The 15,719-nt window shown below is 39.5% G+C and overlaps 2 protein-coding genes across 9 annotated transcripts in view; one reads left to right on the top strand and one right to left on the bottom strand.

Annotated features, from left to right (window-relative positions):
• ENPP3 (ectonucleotide pyrophosphatase/phosphodiesterase 3) overlaps positions 1 to 3,355 on the bottom strand; it is a 46,444-nt gene extending 43,089 nt beyond the window's left edge. Inside the window, exons 1-2 of one of the 3 annotated variants that reach the window (XM_009688827.2) lie at positions 3,045 to 3,355; positions 2,556 to 2,842 (exon numbers count right to left, since the gene is read on the bottom strand). In XM_009688827.2, coding sequence (XP_009687122.2) covers positions 2,556 to 2,672 — 117 coding nt within the window. In that variant the 5' untranslated portion in view covers positions 2,673 to 2,842; positions 3,045 to 3,355. Of the gene's footprint in view, positions 1 to 2,555; positions 2,843 to 3,044 lie in introns of those variants that run through there. The other 2 variants (XM_068938326.1, XM_068938327.1) reach the window with 2 other exon arrangements.
• A 4,080-nt stretch (positions 3,356 to 7,435) lies between these two features.
• The window catches only part of MED23 (mediator complex subunit 23), a 39,518-nt gene continuing 31,234 nt past the window's right edge, over positions 7,436 to 15,719 (top strand). The window contains exons 1-9 of one of the 6 annotated variants that reach the window (XM_068938323.1): positions 7,436 to 7,653; positions 9,999 to 10,030; positions 10,140 to 10,227; positions 10,994 to 11,118; positions 11,262 to 11,373; positions 12,109 to 12,207; positions 12,697 to 12,798; positions 13,754 to 13,823; positions 15,567 to 15,679. In XM_068938323.1, the coding sequence (XP_068794424.1) occupies positions 7,594 to 7,653; positions 9,999 to 10,030; positions 10,140 to 10,227; positions 10,994 to 11,118; positions 11,262 to 11,373; positions 12,109 to 12,207; positions 12,697 to 12,798; positions 13,754 to 13,823; positions 15,567 to 15,679 (801 nt within the window). In that variant the 5' untranslated portion in view covers positions 7,436 to 7,593. Of the gene's footprint in view, positions 7,654 to 7,851; positions 8,124 to 9,998; positions 10,031 to 10,139; positions 10,228 to 10,993; positions 11,119 to 11,261; positions 11,374 to 12,108; positions 12,208 to 12,696; positions 12,799 to 13,753; positions 13,824 to 15,566; positions 15,680 to 15,719 lie in introns of those variants that run through there. The other 5 variants (XM_068938321.1, XM_009688826.2, XM_068938322.1 and 2 more) reach the window with 5 other exon arrangements.

Below are 15,719 nucleotides of genomic sequence, written 5' to 3'. Positions count from 1 at the left end.
CAGTTTACCTTCATACTCTGTATCGCAGTAATGGAGCTACTTTGCTGACACTACAGTGATAATAAGGAGCAGGGAAAATTTATGTATGGGTAGGATACAACCAAGTGCTCATACGTTCCTCTTGCCCATCCTTGCTCACAACAGTCTCCTATGCTCTTATTTACTGCTTGTCCTGTCCCAACACCCTGCTACACTGTGGCAGCAGAGAGAGCTGCCCAGTGCTCGGCTCCCGTTGTACAATTTGGCCACGGAGCAGCTCCATACTGGGACACAGTCCAAGCGCATATTATTCCTTCTCCAAAACCTGGGTAGATCTAAGTACACAAGGTGGAAGGTCAAAGTGTGGCACACTGCAGCTGGCCCTCTAACAGGGATAATCAGAAGGCTTAATTGTGGTTCTAGTGCGGCACGTATCTTTTCTTCAGAGTAAACGCTGTTGGAGGGGCTCCTTCCAGACCTCACGCTTTCTCCTCCTGCTGCAATGCTCTGTCAGATCGTAGCTGAGAATTTCCTGATTCTCCTTTGTTGCCCACCCACTCCAGCTTCATGTCACAGAATTTTTCCAGCCCACACCAAACACCAGCAACCCCAAAGTTACTGCTTTTGTCCTTTCTTTCTTCCACTTTCACTTGCTTCCTGGTGCTGCTCACTCCCTAGCTTTTGTACAGCAATCAGAAAGAAATACCCCAAAAGTAGGAATGGAAAGGGTGAGAGAACAGGGTAAGAGAAAGAGATGGAATAAATACGAATTGGAAGGAATTCTCAAAGAGGCAAAAAAGACAGGGTGAAGTCTCCAGGCCACAGGTGTGTAGGCAGCAGTTTAACCCTTCTTCTAGTCAGCAAGAACTGAGAATTAGGGGTCACATCTGAGCTAGAATACTTTCCACTCTTTCTAGACAGAAGCTTTAACAGGATGCATAGTATTACTTGGCAAGCACAACAGTCTGTTTCCCTGAATGCAAATCCTGCCACTTAATACGGCATGCGGTTTTCATCTCCAGGTTCACTACGGTTTTATCCTCCATTTTCATTAAAAGTTATATTTTTCATTGAAATAAATCAATGACACTAGATTTAACACTTAGCCATTACAGCAGCCAAACATTCCTACTGCTGCAAGGCATAAGGGCACTGAAGTGAAAACTAAAAGTCATGTATAACAGATGAGGTACTACACTTTAGTATAGCATTTCCACAGAAGCCCTTGATTTGGAGACATTCATTCTTAAGCTGAAATAACACTCTTAGGGACTAGTCCAATCACTAGACTTTATACAACTAACTTCTATGTCTAAATTCAGAACTATAGCTTCTTATTCAGAAAAAAAGTTGTTCCTTAAGGATATTCTCTGATTGTCCTCCGGAGGTCCTATTATATGGTGTGAATACTCACTAAAACACAATTTATGCATGTAGTTTGTCAAAAAAGTGGATGAAGAATGGTATAGAATATTAACAGTTGAAACTTCCAGTACTGACATTTTGCTTTTCATATAGGCAGGTATTTGAAAACCAACACAACTGGAAGAATCAATATGTTTCAAGATACCTAAACTCTACTTTTCCAAGTCCCTCTTGAAAGCACTTTCCTTCAGAATTCTGTTTTTTTCTCACAGTTTCTCATGATTCATTTATTTTTCCTGAAGACTGAAGGAAAAATGTCTGTTGTGCTATATGAAATTGTTCTGACGACATAATGCTGAAAAGTTTTGCCTCTCTTGCATCTCTTAAAATTAAGTTTTTAGTTTTTCCAAAATCAATATATGGCATTTTCTCTAAATTCCAGTTCATAGATTTAAGAGCCTATGCAATACACACATACACACACACACCCCTATACATAACACGTATTTATTTGTAAATGTTTGTTTCTTTTGTGGTCACAAAAATAAGCCTGAAGATGTGTATCATCTATACTGAAAGATTTTAAAAAAATAAAAAAATTACACAATTATTTACAAGGTAGTTGTATGACTTTTAAAGCATTGGGGAAGGAGGAAGAAGCTGACATAAGAACTCTGAGATGTGGCGCTCACAATACTGTATGAAACAACTAGACTTTTCTTATACCTTGCTGCTGGAGTGTTTTTCACCAACGCCTTGTGTACATATCATGTTTTGCTAATGACAAATCCCAAGCCATAAAAAAATAAACAAAAATGAATTGGGGCTGCCTTAGCCAAAGACACAACTGATCTCGTTTTAAACAAATGCATAATATAAATAATTGAAGTACTCTATTTGTCATGCACAAGGGCGGACAATTTATCACAATGGAACAAAAAGTGCAGTTAGTTGCCAGGAAAAAACCAGCAGTTTTGACAGTGTTAAAACCACTGGATAAGTGCAACAAGAACTTCAGAAATTTGCCAGTGAAGTTCATGCATTCATGCTGTCAAACTTGAAGCATGAGTCCCCAAACCACCCTGACTATCTATCATTCTATGCCTACAATGAAACGAGCAAAAATTCTACAGATCTGAGACTGTTAAAACAGCGTCTAGATAAAGCAGAAGGATAAAGCAGAAGACCAGCCCTGAACAGCCCCTACTTACAACACAGAGGATCTTGTATTTCTGGAGCTTTTTTTTCTGAATATACTCTCCTAGTTGTAAAGTCATCTCTTCGGAATAGCTGTTTTGACTCATGACGATTTCAGAGTGAGGCTGCATTTTGCGGAGCGGTGCCTGTGCACGGTGGTTACGCTGTGTTCCTCTGCCTCTTCCGCTGGGCTAGCTGTGACAGATACCACTGCCCCAAGTGTGCGTGTGCATGCGTGCCTGCGTGTGACTGCACTTTGTTCACGGGCTTCTACTGAGATCACAGTTTTTAAATGATAGGTCTGCAGGAAGACAAAGTAACCAGGAAAACACCTCAGCAAGGTTAAAGGTTGAAAAGCATTTCAGAGTCTGGGTACAGGGAAACTATGTTTGGATTGCTGTTTGCCAAATTCAAGATAAGGATCGTGTTAGATAAACTCCAGCCTCAGATTAGGAATAATAGTTGCTAAGCAATAAAATGCAAAAAACATAGATGAAACTCACATCTTTGGCTAAAAGCTTGTCATTCAGCTTGTTATTTGTAATCTTCAAAGGAAGCGTTAACAAAACCGATACATTAAGTAGATGGATTCTTAACTCCTGCTCTGTATCAGTGTCACGCCAATGTTTTGAGCTCCCTTCCTTTTTTCAGCCGCAGAGGATCTTCCCCTTTAGTTTTAATCCATCTTTGTCATACACTTCTTCCAGCATGATACGTTTCTTCCAGCAGTGCTAGATGTATTCCATAAAAAAGTATACTGCCAAATTTGACCTTTGAGAGCATGAATTGTCAGCGCACATTTCTGCTCCTAATGAACTCAAAGAAAATAGTTTAGCAAATGGAACATGATTTGATGCCATATATTTGATTTTATTGCTCTTACCTAATTACCACCTTTATCTCAGAAGCGTTTCTACCCCCAGGACAGGTTTCTATGAATATTCCTACTGATAAAGTAAGAACATAAAACCTCATGAACATTGACTAGCTTTTTCAGTTTAAAGACTCTGGGCATCACACATGTTTAAAAATACTTTTTTTTCAGCCATACTAAAAGACAATTCACACCAAAAAGTAATCCATAAGAGAATATTTAAGAGCAAAGAAGGCAACACACTTAGAAGGAAAGAATTATAAATCATACATTGCTTTTTCAGTCACTGAACTGTGAATTTAAGTGACTGCTCCGCGTAGAGTCTGGCATACTATGCAAACGCAGGTCTAGGGAACAGATGCATCCCTTGCCCTACTTACAGTCCAAATCGCAGTCCTCGGTAAATCTGGCATGCTCAGAAACAGGAAAACTATTTAGAACAACACAGGCAGGACATCGCTGTCATATATGTGTTAATCTGCAGTTTGGGGAAACAAGTAGAAAGACCTAATGTAGCACTGTGTTGTAGCCAGTTTCAATTTCCACTATACTTCCTGTCGTTTTAAGCTACTAAACATAAATTACAGCAACTGAAAGTGTTTGAAGACCATCAAGAACCAGATAGGCTTCAGGTATCCTCCTCATAAATTAAAAGGCACCTTCATATTCTTTTGTTATCCCTCTTCCAAAAGGAATGGAACTCACACAAGAAAGGAAAGAAATCTTAACCATTTCTCGCATAAATGTTTACCATTCTTAAACAAATGGTGATTGGTTTTCTGCCTGAATAAAGGACTGAAATACCAACTAGGCTGTATACAGAGAGATACTCGTTATTCCACACGCACTTTGCATCTTTCATGAATTCTCTTGAAGGCCAAATTATTTTATTTCAGTAAAAATCCTGACTTAAAGACTTCGTACATCTTACATTCCACAACAGCATTTGAAGTCTGTGGTATCATAAAACAGCAGATGAAATTGCCATGTTCCATTTCTGGATCATACAACTTAACACACAGGGAACTGTGGCAATTTCACTAAGGCTCTAGCCTACACAGTTTTACCTGTGACTTACCTGCTGCTTTCACTTATTATATTAAATATGTGTAGGATACGGCACAGTCCCAAAAAATGTGCGGTCTGTGCAGAATGATGTCGTTACAACATTCAAACAGTTCAGTACCCTGTCTCATAGACAATACTTACTGAACCTATTTTGGATTGGTTTCAATCAAAAGGAAAATTCAAAAGCTTGCATTTAAAAGGCGGAGATCTTGGAAGGGAGCACAAGATGAACTGGTTTCATATCCAAAAAATGCCAAATAGTCTTATCTGATGTTCTGAAACATACCAGTATGCTTTACTGCTGCCTACAGATTAATTTTATTAATATAAAAGGTCAGAATGATAATAAAAATCAATTAATTAAAGTCCACTTAGATGCCAAAAATGAGGTGTTGGTTGTTGAATAAATGAATGCTAGTTTTGCTCGGAAAAAGAAGTGATACTGTATCAATTAGCCAGAGGAACATTTAAATTAAAGACTAACCCAATAGCTGGAGTGGATGAATAACTTCCTTGTTATACTTGTGAAGCAATTGTACAACGTTGCTTGTCAGAATGTTTGCTCAATTTTTTTATAATCATTTTGAAATGTATATTTTCTTTTCTCTCTCTGGATTAAGAGGGTCATTTCTTTCTCACGTAAAAGTTTCTTGATCTTCCTTGTCTGGTCAGGCCTAAGGCTTTACGTTATCTAATAAACACAGTTTGACAGGGCTTCATTGCTTGGCAGAGGCACCTAAGAGTCACCTCAGTGCTTAAGATCTGTACTGTTTCTTCTCTTTGATATTCGGTTCCCTCAGACATAGCAGGACCATCATTACTTAGGTCTGACTAGGTAGCGTCTCAGAGCCTCGGTCCTACCTCAGTGATCAGATCCTAACCAGAGCCTAAGGCATGGTTAAAAATGGTTGTGGTCTGTGAGTGTGACCTAATACTAATGCAGATGAAAGTAAGAATAGTAGATTGGTCCCCAAGATAAGATATAATGCTAAGTAAAACAGCACCTTCAGGGCTCCATTACGAGTCATTTGGGGGAATGGACAGACAATTTGGCAGAGAATTAAGAGCATACACTGTTCTGAATGTTGCTATTTTGATAAATAACGATCCAGTCCGTCCCGTGTGGGCAAGTGCTGTGTCTGGAAGTTGCAGTGACATCCAAGTGCACGTCAGATCTCTGTGCAACACACTTTAAATAAGCACAGAGTGAGTGTAAGGAATGACAGTTCTTACCAGAATACGTGTTTTTCTGTTAAGGCCAGCTGGCAATCCAATTACAAAAGTGATACAAACAAGTGTAAAGGGACCTTCAATCAGATCCTTTCTCTGTTTCCAGTGATCATTCATTTTACGTATATGTAGGTAAAAAGCTTACAAGCACACACAGTTTGTTTCCCAACCTGGTATTTCCCATTACAGACAATAATACACTAATTGATTCAGTTATGCATATTACTATTGGCTACAACATGCATCTCTGCTAGCAGTGTAATTCCTGGTGCCACTCATAGCACAATTTCCTGAAAATTTTTATTTTTAAAATTTATTTATAACATCTCAGTGCTTACATTATCTATTCTTCTGGGACTGTTTACACCAAAGCTGTTTACATTTAGAATAAATAATTTATCCAATTCAATGTGAGGTTTTGGTCTGTGGGTACATCCTGCTATATTCCACTCAATTCAAATCTGGAAATTTTCATTTCTCACTGCTCTGAGGCCTTCAAGTATCAGCTAGAATTTGGGAAGATTAGTTTTATTCTGCTGTAGACATAAGCCTGTATCTAGTTATCAGTGCTAGCTGAATTCAGGTTCAGTGCTGTTTCAGGAGACTACGCAGTCAAAATGGTCATAGACAGAGAGGTCAGAAAATACAACGTCAAAGAGCTACAAGATTTTAAAAATATTTTGCTTTGGTAATTACATTTATTTTTAATCTAAAACGCACTACATATATACGATGTATTATCAAACACTTTCAAATAAAAACCTTTTGAGTTTATTCTAACTTTTTTAATGGGAATGAGTAATTCTGACTTTATATTAATTACAGCAAACTACTGTCCTGTAATAATGTAAGGGCTCCTTACTGAAAGGAAGGACCACAACGTGTATTTTGTCAAGTTATTCTAAAACCAAAGAAGCCTAAGTAAAAAATTTGCATGGAATTTACTGTGGTATTTCTTCCCTCTTCTGCAACTACATGGCTTTACAATCCCCTCTTCCCTCTTTCTTTTATTCCTCATTCTCTTATTCTCTTTTTAGATTCTGCAAAGACTCAGAGAGGATGGGGGGGGGGGGTGCGTGCAGCTGTTCCTACAAAATGGAAGAGGCAGCAGTATATATGCCCACACTGAGCTGTCTTTTCACTTCCTCAGCAGCCATGACATCTCCAGTGCTTACAGTAATTTCTCTTCTGATAAATAAAACAAAATAAAATAAAAGCACGCGGGTCACAAAGCCACGCTGGCCGCTTGCCATACAGACCCAATACATGGGTACTGCCAAACGCAGTTGGACGCAGCACTGAAGCCCCATCAGCGGCCTGGCGTGGGCCTGAAACGTTGAGCCCGGAGGAGGTTTAAGTTCGGGAAGTGGTTTTAAAGGGTTTGGGCAGCCAAGGCCTGTTAGGAAAGCTGCTGGGACAGCCGGTGTTGCAACGAGGCTGCAGGCGCCAGCTGGACGCGAAAGGCCGGAGCTGCCTGACGGGTTCGGACGCCCCGGCCGCCGCCTACGGGCGGAGCGCTGCGCCTCCCCACGGGCGGGCGGGCCCGGCCCGGCCCCGGCCAGCCTCGTCCACGCCATCTGGGCCGCAGATAGGCCCCGCAGCCGCCGCCCCCAACGGCCGCGGCGGCCGTTATCCGCCCTCGCGCCCCCTTCCGCGCCGCAGGAAGCTGAGGGGGGAGGGGGCGGAACGCTTTCGCCGCCGGAACCGCCTCGCCGAGAAGTCGGTTTCCGGGGGGGGGGGGGGAAGGGGAAGGGTTTGGGCACGGAGCTTCCGGCGCGGGGGAGGGGAGGCTGCGCCGCCGTCCCGCCTGACAAAGGCCGCGGCCGTGGGCTGCGCCGCCCGGCTCGGCGCGGTCCGGCTCGGGCGGCGGCGGCGCCGCCATGGCGATCCCCATGGTGCCCATGGAGACCCAGCTACAGAGCATCTTCGAGGAGGTGGTGGTGAGTCCGCCGCCGGCCTGCCGCCAGCGGGGAGGAGGGGCGCGGGCCGCCGGCGTTGTCGTGGCCCGGCCCAGGCGCGGGGGAGGGCGGAGAGGGGTGTCCGCAGCTGCCGGCCCGACGGGCGGGAGCCCGTGAGGCCCTGCGGCCCCCTGCGCGGCCCGGCCCGGCCCGGCGCGGGCCCCCGGGCGGGGCGTGTCGGGCCCCCTAGGGGCGGTGCATCTTGCCGGGTGTAAAACATGGAAAAACAGGTCTCCAGCGTCGCGGTGTTTGCGTTGATGCAGTCGCTGTGTCCTCACCTCTGCGCGGTGAGTCGCCGCCGTCGTGCTCGTGCTGTCGGGCCCGTCGCGAGATGTGCCCTGCGGAGCCGTAGAGGGAGAGAGTTTCTTGAAGCACACATTTCTCGCCTGGTGTGTCTTTATAGTGTGCCCGAGTCCGACACAGGGTAGAATCGGGCATGATATAGGTGGGAGGTAGGTTGCTTACCCAAAGCCGAACTATGACGTGTTGAATTCGCTTTAAAATAAGCGTGGTTTAAGTTGGCATTAAGAAGAGACTATGAGAAAATGAGTGTCTTGAGAAGGTGCTTTTCTTAAATAAATGGAATGACTTGAGGGAATCCTGGAAATGAGCCTCACAGTGGCACCAACAACACAAAGCATGGTCCAGCAGATCGAGAAGTCATCGTTTTGTATACTATAAATAGCTAAAATGTCTGAGTAGCACGTTACTACAAGTTTGTGTCTAGTACAGTGGTGCTTGGGAGGGGCAAGACTAGCCAGCAGTGGAGTAGAGAAGAGGAAAATGAGTAGTACTATGAATCAGGCAGGTGATCCCACTGGCAATTTTTGGTAGATTTGAGTACTTGGTGGCTAGTAGTGTTATGGTCAGAAGCCCTGGCCTGTCAGTAGCTTATAAGTACTTGAATGGGAGCTTCAAACTGACTAAGACAAGAAAATCTGGTGGAACTGGCTATATTTGAACAATAAATGTGTAGGCCTGCTAGACAAGACTGAACTGATAACAAAGTCCAAAAGTTTAATTTCAATAGATGAAAGGCTGTGTTTCTTCTTTTTCTTTTGCATATATGTTCTATCCTTTATAGAGAAGGATATCATGCAATTTATAATGTTAAGTTGCCCATACTTGATGAGTTTTTTGGGCACTGTCATTCAGATTATGCTTTCACGTGTTTAACTTTGTAATTTGACTATGTTGTCACTGTTTGTGATTGTCTCGAACAGCAACAAAAAAAGTCCCTGAAAAACTTTCATTGCCTCTTCTGAGAGGCTGATGGGGTTGTTTTGTTTTATTTATTCTGGTTTGAGATTATGTTTATTACCCTAGTCAGGTAAAATGATTAACTATTGAATCTAAATGTGACTGTTGGTGATACTGAACACCTCTCTTGTGTTCCCGGCTTTTTTAAAGCCATAACTGAGAACATAGGAAGTTGTAACTTTCACTGTTGCTGTTACCAGCTTTGCAGACAATAGTGAAACTCACTTAACTTTCTGTGCAGAACAGATTAGTATCAGGTTCCCTTTTGCTTCTTGAGAAAGCTATAAGTAGCAGAGGCAGTTAGTTTGAGGCTTTACAACTGAGAAGAATCACTGGAAAGATTGTTTTATTACTTGTTGTTACCTCTAGCACGTAAGGATGAAAATATGTGTGGGTTATAGACATCACATCGCAGTATAATACAGAATGCCTAAAGAAGGCAAAAAAACCTATAGAGTAGTGTTTTCCAGAGCTCTTTTTTGATAAATTAGAATAATGATGTAGAAACCTTTGAGCAAAATGGCATATAAAAATGAATGTTATAGAGGAGGTAAATTAGGTGTTTGTATATAGTCTTTCTCACAGGACAAGACCTTATGATCATTAAATAGAAATTTAAAAAGCAATGGATCTAAACTAAGAAGGGGAAGCAACTCTCTGCATAATTGGTTTATGTAACCCAGTGTGACAGAACATAACTGAGACAAAAAATTTAATCCTATCCACATCTGAATCCTATTCAGAATAGGTTTCATTCCTTAAAATATGAAAGACAAGCCACAATTACACAATTGAATAATTTCTCCAATATTGGGATATAATTAATTTTTAGGTTTTTAAAAGAAAAGAAGAAAGAGCCTTAATGTAGAACCTCAAAATGTTACATAAAAACAAAGCAGTTTCAACTTCTAAAGAGTCAAGCCTAGCAAAAACATAAATCTGCCTCAAGGCCTTCTGATACAGCCCCGTAACAGTAGAACTGTTACTCTCTAGTGCTTTATCCTGGTGGCACAGCACTCCCAACAGATCTTTTCACAATAGGCTCACTGAGGGTTTTTCTCTTACAGAAAACAGAAGTAATTGAGGAAGCTTTCCCTGGGTAAGTATAATGACAGTTTATTTATGCATGATTTTCTGTGTAATTATATTTTCTACTTGTGCTCTTTTGTTGGTGAACTGCTAATAACTAATGTTCTCATTTGCATTAGTATGTTTATGGACACTCCTGAAGATGAGAGAACCAAACTGATCAGCTGCTTGGGTGCTTTTAGACAGTTCTGGAGCAGTCTTTCCCAGGTTACCTTTTAATTTGTTGTCTGTATAGATGCACTTTTATAATGTGGCAGCACCTTGTCTGGTAGACAAGCACTTAACCTATAAAGTCCGTTTCCTGTCACTCAGAATCTGATTTCAGATGTGGCACAATATAGAATATAAAAAGACTTTGCAAGAAAAAAGGTTTTTTACATCAATAAGATTATATAGCTGCTTAGAAAATGTTGCTATGCAGTCCTTATAAAGATAACCGAATGGAAGTAGAACAGTCATTTTTTTAAAAAAAGGTAATTTTTCATAGAATTTCTGGTAGAGGTGAATGTAGAAAACAGATATGTTTAATGAAAAACACTGTTTATATGTAAAGTTTGCCTTCCAAAAATTAGATACCTGTAGGCATTCTTCTTGTAGTTGGAGACCTGGTCATCCTCATTTTCAGTGAATTTGATTATAACTGTGAAAAGGAAGGAATAATGCAGAATAGAGGTCTATTTTATTCTACTCTGTGCTGAAAAATTTACATGTGAAAAACAAAACTGACTCGAAAAATCCTCATTTCAGCTATGAGGTGTGACTTCAGAAGGAATTATTTCAGATGTCCTATTAAAATAAGATCAAAAGACTTGTGGAAAACTGGATGTTAGGGAGTTGGACTCCTCATGTTCCAAATCTTGAGTTCTTACCCTCTGTCAGTTTCATTTCTTCATGGTGGGGCAGTATATGATGTTTTAGAGTTTATTTCACCATCGGCAAAAAAATAATTTCTCCCTTCTATCCTTTCTTTCAGGAATCCCATGAACAGTGTGTCCAATGGATTGTAAGATTCATTCATAACCAGCACAGTCCTAAAAGAATTTCTTTTCTTTATGACTGTTTAGCAATGGCAGTAGAAACTGGGCTATTGCCACCCAGGTAAGCTAAGGGGGAATGAGTCAATATATGGCACATGGAAATTGTAATATTGGAGGATGTTTTATGATGGCATTATAAAGGTTTTGTTGGAGAGCATGTGCTTATGCTCTGTCACTCATTCTTGCATTATCTGCTTCCACTAGGATGGTTTGTGAATCTCTGATAAACTCCGATACACTGGAATGGGAAAGGACACAGTTGTGGGCATTAACTTTCAAACTGGTCCGGAAAATAATTGGAGGTGTAGACTACAAGGTATCTTTCCCCTATTCTTTTCTTTGTGAGAAGACGCATTCTTTTCTGGCTTTGTTTTTACAATTTTATTCTGCTGACTTCCAGTGCTTCAAGGTCTGCTTTGATAATCAAAGAAAAAAATAATTCAGTGAAACCATTCTTAATACTTTTTCATAGTTGAGCTTTACCGTAATAGATAATACTTTATGGAGGCATAACCTCTCCCACTTTTTTCTCTACCTCACGGTCATCTTCTATCCTTTTTTCATTTACAAGCTAGATAACCCTAATTCAGGCATGTAAGTTGCATATACGGAAAAGTAATACTATCAAGCACTAAGCCTGATATTCTCCCATCTCCTCCCTTTGCTGCTATGTAGGGGGAAAGCCCTGAAAGCTGGGCCTTCAGCATGCTAAGATTCCGGCATGAGTATAGGTAGGCATGTTAGAGCAAAAAAGGATAATACAACAATGTGCTTTGGGCAATCTGAACAGGCCATTGTAAGTTGGATATCTCTGGATGCACATCAAAATTTCAACAGTTATTTTCTGTTCTGGGGTAGCCTGAGATTGAGAGGCTCAATAGAGGATTTAATGTCATTAGCATTCGTATTATCCATAGCATAAGTGTCTACTGACGCTTAGAGGCACAGAGCTAATTTCACTGAAAGTACTGTGTTACAATTTTCATTGTGTAGTTTTCCTGTCAGAAATAAAGAATCTCTGAGAGTGTTAATTTTGTATGCTTTCTTTTAGGGTGTGCGTGATCTGTTGAAAGTGATCCTGGAGAAAATCCTAACAATTCCTAACACTGTGAGCTCAGCTGTTGTGCAGCAGCTTTTAGCAGCAAGAGAGGTAGCTATCTAAATTTTATGTGATGTTACTGTAGAAAAAAAAAAAAATGGGCATCATTCTCTTGATATTCATCAGTTTCTAATAGACTGAGATGGCTCTCTTAGAGCTGGTACAGATCAGCTGCAAAGGCTTATTTTTTTTATGTTCTGCTAATTCTTCTCAGTAAATATATTTTCAACCTTAAACTATGAGCCGCTTTTGGGGATGTTACAGAAAACCACTGCAATCCCTAAAGGGATTTCAAACCTCACGTTTGACTTAACTAAGATAAGTTGTATGAAATTAATTTTGAGTTTAACTTCTTTTCCTGTTCTGTAATAAAAAATAGATTATAATCTAATGTAGTAATATCAGAGTACAAATTGAGAAAAAATATTTAAATTTCTATTGATATCTATTTTTATGATACTTCTTCAGACCGGTAAGCTGACCACACCTTTGGTTATTTTGTCTAAAATATTTCATGCTGGTATATTTTTCTATTCATAGGTGGTAGCCTACATTTTGGAAAGAAATGCATGTTTGTTACCTGCCTACTTTGCAGTTACAGAAATCAGGAAACTATATCCTGAAGGAAAGCTTCCCCATTGGGTAATGATGATATCAAATCATGTAATCTGGAGTTAGTTTCCATGCAAAACAAAGGTTTAAATGAAGGTTTAAAAATTTGTATTTAACAACAAGTTCTGTGTTTAGGCACTTCATTTAAGGCTATAGTTTTGTTATAATTGCATTAGCAGCTGCCTGTGTTCTTGCTTGGAACTGAAAGCATAATTTGGACCTCTAGCCTGATTTTTGAAAACTCTTGAAGAGCTAAGTTGGTTGTGTCGAATAAGTTTGGAAATGCAGGTGGTGCTCCCACTTTGTGCTTGCTTTGTGCTTTAGGACAAGAAACCACTCAGACTTCTAGACCTGTGTGTGTGGTGGGTGTGTTTTTTTTTTTTTTTTTTTTAAATATGTGTAAATTCAGTTATGCAAAAATATTTGAGACTTGGTGCAATGAAAACAGTCAATGTCTCCTTAAAAACATGATATTAATTCAGTCTTTCGTTTTACATTCTGTTAAAATAGCTAGACATCTCCAAAGGATAAAATCCTGACCCTCTAGAATCAATAGGAAAACTGTTACTGACCTCACTTGAGCCAAGATTTAATCCAGGGTGTAGTAAACTGAGTGCTTGACCTTTGTGGAATTGCTATCTAGAGGAAAATAGAGGAATGCTATACACAGAAATTATAAATTTTTATTTAGTAACATAGAAACTAAAACAATTTATGTGCACTGAAATAATATGGTACACTTACAAGAAAGTTAATATGATAACTCTCATTTGAGTGCGAGGTCAGAGTGCTGCTTGCCTCATCTTTATGAGGCTACGTTTTTCCTTTTGTGATTTTAGTCTCTGGATTTATTTTCTGACTTGTTGAAATGTGTAGGAAACTAGTTATTTTGCCTGTATATTTTGTTAAAATACGTGAGTTATTTTTTAGTCTTATTATTTTATATCAATATATGTAACTTACTTTTTCCCTTCTTCTCACCCAGTTACTAGGTAATTTAGTATCGGATTTTGTGGATACCTTCAGACCCACAGCAAGAATAAATTCAATTTGTGGTAAGAGATGAAAGCATGAATGATTTGAAAATAAATAAGTGTATTTCTTGTAACCTTTTGGGGCATATATAAGCTCTGAAGCATTTTGCTTAGATGAATATGTTTTATGTAACATCTTTCCTCTTGGCAGTTTACTTTCAGACTTGCTTCTCTTCAGTTTTTTATACTGAAGGGCAAAAGCCATATTGATGAATTCAAAATCATTTTTGACTACAAACTGATAGTGGAAGTGGACTTCTTGCTACATGGCTATATAGTTTCTGATCTGGCCTCTGGAGTTATTTTTTATTTAACTGCAGTAGACCTTAAGAAACTTGCAGCTCTTCTAATATTTAAGGATTTCAAGCTAGTATAGATCCACTGGTATGTTAGTCATGGAAAGTTTTCTGACTTCTTATTTCCTCTGGAGCTTTTGCATCTATTTAGCCTTATCCCTATCATTGGAGACATCTGAGTGAACATCCCATAGCTTGGATGAGTACTGGCACCCTTATTCCAGGAAAGAAAAGCTCAACTTTATTTCTTGTTAGAAATCTGAAGAGTGAAGTTTGAATGTTTTAACTGTGATGTCTGTTGCTGTTTCCTTTAAAAGGATAAAAAATATCTTCTGTATACTTGGAAGATTAAGTCACTTAATAACAGCAGTATTATTTCTTAGCTCTGAACAAGGTTAATTGTGACTAAACTTCTTTAATGCAGAGATAAAGGGTGTAAATTCGTCTGTAATGTCCCCCCAAAATTTTATGTTTCAAAAGCATGTGGTTATTTTTTTTATTAAACATGGCATAGCTTTCATGCATATGACTCAGGGATTACATATACATTTTTATAAATCCATACATACATTTTTAGAAATATAAACAAATTTTGCTTTATTCTCTTTTGATAGTAATATGGCCAGTTTGAACAATAGAAGCAGTCTGACAATTAGATTCAGTTCAGAGTTAAAACACTAGATTTCATTGGCTTGCATATAGGTGCACTAGGGGTTCAGTTCAGATGTCTGTGTTTAAGCAACTGAAATAAATCCCACATGTCTAATCTACACTAACTAAAGAATCTAAACTTACCCTGCAAAAGACTCTAGGTGCCTGATCAGCTGAATCCCATTGGCCAACACTGACTGAATTGACTACATCTCCTTTGACTGTAACTGGAGACTAATCGCATTTGACTGTTTTAATTTTGAACAGAATCCTGCCCACAGTCTTTGTTATGGGGAGAACGAAGGAAATAGAAAGAATAAATTATATACATATATTAGTAATGCCATTTTCTTTTCGGAAAGAGTCAGTGTACCAAAACTGCATCCCAAGGTCAGGCAATGGCGATTGAATAGTCTTCTGGTAAACTAAAAAGTTTGTGGGCATAGCGATTGCTCCTCTAAGGATGAAATAAAACTCTGTTAATGTACAGAGCAGAACTTTTTGTGGTTTGGCATATAGTATGAAATGCTATGATTTTTCCCCTGGGAACTGATGTCACACTTAGCTTAATATTTTCAAATATTTTAATTCTGGTGATATCCAGACTGAGCAGATTAGGAATTTAACTCCTTGGATTTTACTTTTTTAGACAAAAAGTTAGCTTTCAAGCTTTATTTTTCCAACAGAAAGCTGATTTTTCAATTAGTGGAAGCTTGATGAAAGTATAAAGGTGGCTGAGGGTGCTTTTTGTATCAGAATGCTTAAACTGTAGGCCCATTTCACTGTTTTAGAATTTACAATGTTTCATTGCATGTAGGTCGCTGTAGTCTTCTTCCTGTGGTAAATAACTCGGGTGCCATGTGTAACTCATGGAAGCTGGATCCTACAACCCTTCGTTTTCCTTTGAAAGGTCTCTTACCATATGATAAGGTATGTTTTATTAAGCTTCCGAAACAAGTTATATTCAGTA

This window comes from Struthio camelus, chromosome 3, assembly GCF_040807025.1.
Source record: "Struthio camelus isolate bStrCam1 chromosome 3, bStrCam1.hap1, whole genome shotgun sequence".
In the NCBI taxonomy this organism is placed as follows: Eukaryota; Metazoa; Chordata; class Aves; order Struthioniformes; family Struthionidae; genus Struthio; species Struthio camelus.
Note: the sequence above shows the minus strand (reverse complement) of the source record. Positions and strands in the feature narration are given on the sequence as shown.